The sequence below is a fragment of the Morone saxatilis genome, unplaced genomic scaffold (assembly GCF_004916995.1).
Source record: "Morone saxatilis isolate NCDOM2014 unplaced genomic scaffold, NCSU_SB_2.0 Contig23, whole genome shotgun sequence".
Taxonomy (NCBI): Eukaryota; Metazoa; Chordata; class Actinopteri; family Moronidae; genus Morone; species Morone saxatilis.
Window position 1 is genome coordinate 14,897,295 of NW_023339796.1, and position 3,073 is coordinate 14,900,367.

Sequence of the window (3,073 nt, forward strand, 5' to 3'; positions counted from 1 at the left end):
AATTGCATGCAAATACCGATGTGCACACTGCACCAACACGGACAGTGAGCGGATGTTCAGCTCTGGGTCTCATCTTGGATGAGAAGAGAAAGAGACTGAGCTGCAGCAAGGCAGAGAGGCTCATCTTTGTATATTTCTTGCTTCCCTGGTACAAAAGGGTGAAAATATAACAAAAACAACAAAAAATTGTTATCAGCATTGGCTTTTAGCCAAATTGCTATTTTAAACATTGGTATTAGTTGTGGTCGAGAATTTAACAATTGGTGCCTCCCTAGTACTAATATATTAATAGGATATGATAGCTGATAGACTGTATAAACGTGTAAGGTAGGGGTCAGCAATTAGCCAGTTCTTTCAGCATTGTTCATTGAGGGGCAAACATTTTACAAGCCTGGTGGAAATGCCGGTATGTTTTTAACAATTTTTATTTGTATTCATTTCAGAATAAAACGGAAGTAAAAACATTTTGTTTTAGAATTGTATCAGGCAGCAGATGAATAAATGTTCCCATTACTAAGTGAGGGCTAACAGGGCTACAGCAGCTTATGTTAATACTCATTTGAAAAATAATGAGTGTAATGTAATGTAAGTATACGGTATGTGAGTGTATGATCTGTGTTGCACAAAACAGTCGCCTACTTCATTTATGGTTGAATGAAATTTGTTATTGCCATATTATTTTTTTTACATGAGCACTCAAATTCTGCCACCTGTTTGTGCTTTTATGTGACACAAATCTGTTCTAGTCAAACAGGCAAGAACTGTGAAATTAAAACAGAATTAAAACTGATTTGTGTTATTCATTTAGTAAATGTCTTCATTTCAGGATGAGACACTAGTGTTAGATCTCATAAGGTCATATGTATTGTGATTTATATAAACCTTATATTTATTTTGTGATGTGTTATATATTTATAATAAATCATGTAAAAGTTTTGATGTAAACTATGTAAGTGAACAATTCAGTTTGGGGACCAGATTTGGCCCAGAGATGATTATTTACCCACTGCTGTTTCTTATTCTTTTTTTTTTTTTTAACATATCATACATAAGAGTATTGTGAACAAACAGCTTTCACATGACATTTAACAGCAAACTGAATGTCTTCTACAGAGTGACAGCAGATGGAAGCTGTGGCATCAAATGAAAGCAAAAGGATATTAATGCGAGAACGTCAGTAGCATACAGTTGGAGGCGGTTGCCGTTGGTTACCTGGCTCCTATGTAGAGCGTGCGGTTGACTTGGAGGACTGTCTGGATGTACAGCTCCTGTCTCTGAGCTGAACGATGAGCTCTGCCCAAGAACACTGGATACCTCCGCACAACTGACGTGAACACACAGATACAAATACAGTGAAGCGCTTACTGAAACAAGCTAGAAATAAAGTGCCATGCTCAAGGATACTTTGACAGCTGATAACAGAGAGAATACTTTTTTCCACACACAAAAGAACTCAGGCAGGCCATAAAACAGCTTCTGTAACCTTTACTTTGATAGTGTCTTCACTCATTCTTGATGCTTTTGTTTAAGAAAAGAAAGATAATTGAGAGACGAATGGTGTAGCAGTTTCAGCACACTGAAACACTTTTATCCTCTTAGTGTTTTTTTTGTGTGCTTTTGTTGATGCATGCAGCTGCATAATGAGAAAAGCTGTGTGCAATCATTATTGTTATTTCATTGTGTAAAAGAGCATTCCTCCCTCTCCTTCCTACATTTTAGATAAATGAGAGAGTACAGTTGAGGTGGAGAGAGAAAGTGGCAGTATCCGACTCTGAGAAAGTTTCCAAGAGGAGGACAACGGTATCCACAGGGAGCCCTCATCATCAGGAGACAGATTGGGAAAATGTCTCATTGTCCTTGACTGCAGGGGAGGGAGAGGGAGGACGTAGCGATCCATCTCCACCTGTCTCCTCCCCTTCTCTCTTCCACCCCTCAGCCTTCTCTCTTGTCATCTGTATCACCCCATCCAATCCAATTGTCTCCCACTTTTTCATCTTCCTGCACCTCTCAACATCTATACCAATCATTTCTCTCTCCTTCTTCCTGTCTTTATATCTTTCTTTATTTCTTGCTCATATTTATTAATCTACTATACTGCCGTTAGGTAGTGAAGCTTTTTGTATCTGTATGCCTGGGTAGCTTCAAAGCAGTTTCACACCAAGGCTCTGACCCTTGACCCCTGATTACCACATCCACCATGGAGCCATTCATCAATGCTGCACGTACAGTCATGCACTCACACACACACACACAGCGAGAAGGAAACATACCCTCTACAGGGACGTAGCTGAGAGGACTGGGTTCCTCTGGGAATGAGCCATCAGCCAGTTGAAGCAGCAGGAGGAGAAATGTGAGGGGAGGAGCCATGGTCGCCATGGCAGCAACACACATGCACTGTTAACAGAGAAAGAGAGGGGAAAGATTTCATTGTTGTGCACTCAATATTTTTCTGTGGATGCATGCATTGACATTTTGACAGATTTCTTATTCAACAAGTGCGTGTGTGTTTGTGTGTGTGTGTGTGTGCGTGTGCGTGCGAGTGTGTGTGTGAGAGAGGACAGGGTCAGAAGTGCAGCAGGGTGACTGCTGTCACCAACCTGTCTTCAGCAGGGAGCTAATGTGTTTCTATTGTCTGCTTACTGGTGTAATGGGGATCTATTGTTAGAAATGTCACTCCATTGTTAAACAGTTTGAATTGAAGGGGATTCTCACAGCCATATAACACACAGAGAGACAAAACATTCACAGGATAACAAAGCCCCCTTGGGTGGTAATGTTTCTTTGACTAAATGTGTTTCTATATGGACATATGGAGGCTGTATAAGTCGTAAATAGTGACTAAATAGCTGGTCTTTATAGATCAGAGAGTGAAAATAGAAGACTAGAGAGATGACGGGAGTGACTTGGGTAAGCTGGACAAAGTCTTTCTACAGGTCAAAAGTCAAGAATGCCCTATATCATGCGAAAGGAAAGGGGAGGAAACAGATTTTGGTCTTTAAAAAGTTAGGAGGCCACAGAAGGGTCATGCTGTGTAGGACACACAGACTTACACACATACACCGATCAGCCATAA

At 40.5% G+C, this 3,073-nt stretch overlaps 1 protein-coding gene across 1 annotated transcript in view; it reads right to left on the reverse strand.

Annotated features, from left to right (window-relative positions):
* Positions 1-3,073, reverse strand: part of LOC118334653 (semaphorin-6B-like) — a 29,936-nt gene that overhangs the window by 13,755 nt on the left and 13,108 nt on the right. Inside the window, exons 2-3 of the mRNA XM_035670662.1 lie at positions 2,271-2,394; positions 1,213-1,324 (exon numbers count right to left, since the gene is read on the reverse strand). Coding sequence (XP_035526555.1) covers positions 1,213-1,324; positions 2,271-2,391 — 233 coding nt within the window. The 5' untranslated portion in view covers positions 2,392-2,394. The remainder of the gene's footprint in view (positions 1-1,212; positions 1,325-2,270; positions 2,395-3,073) is intronic.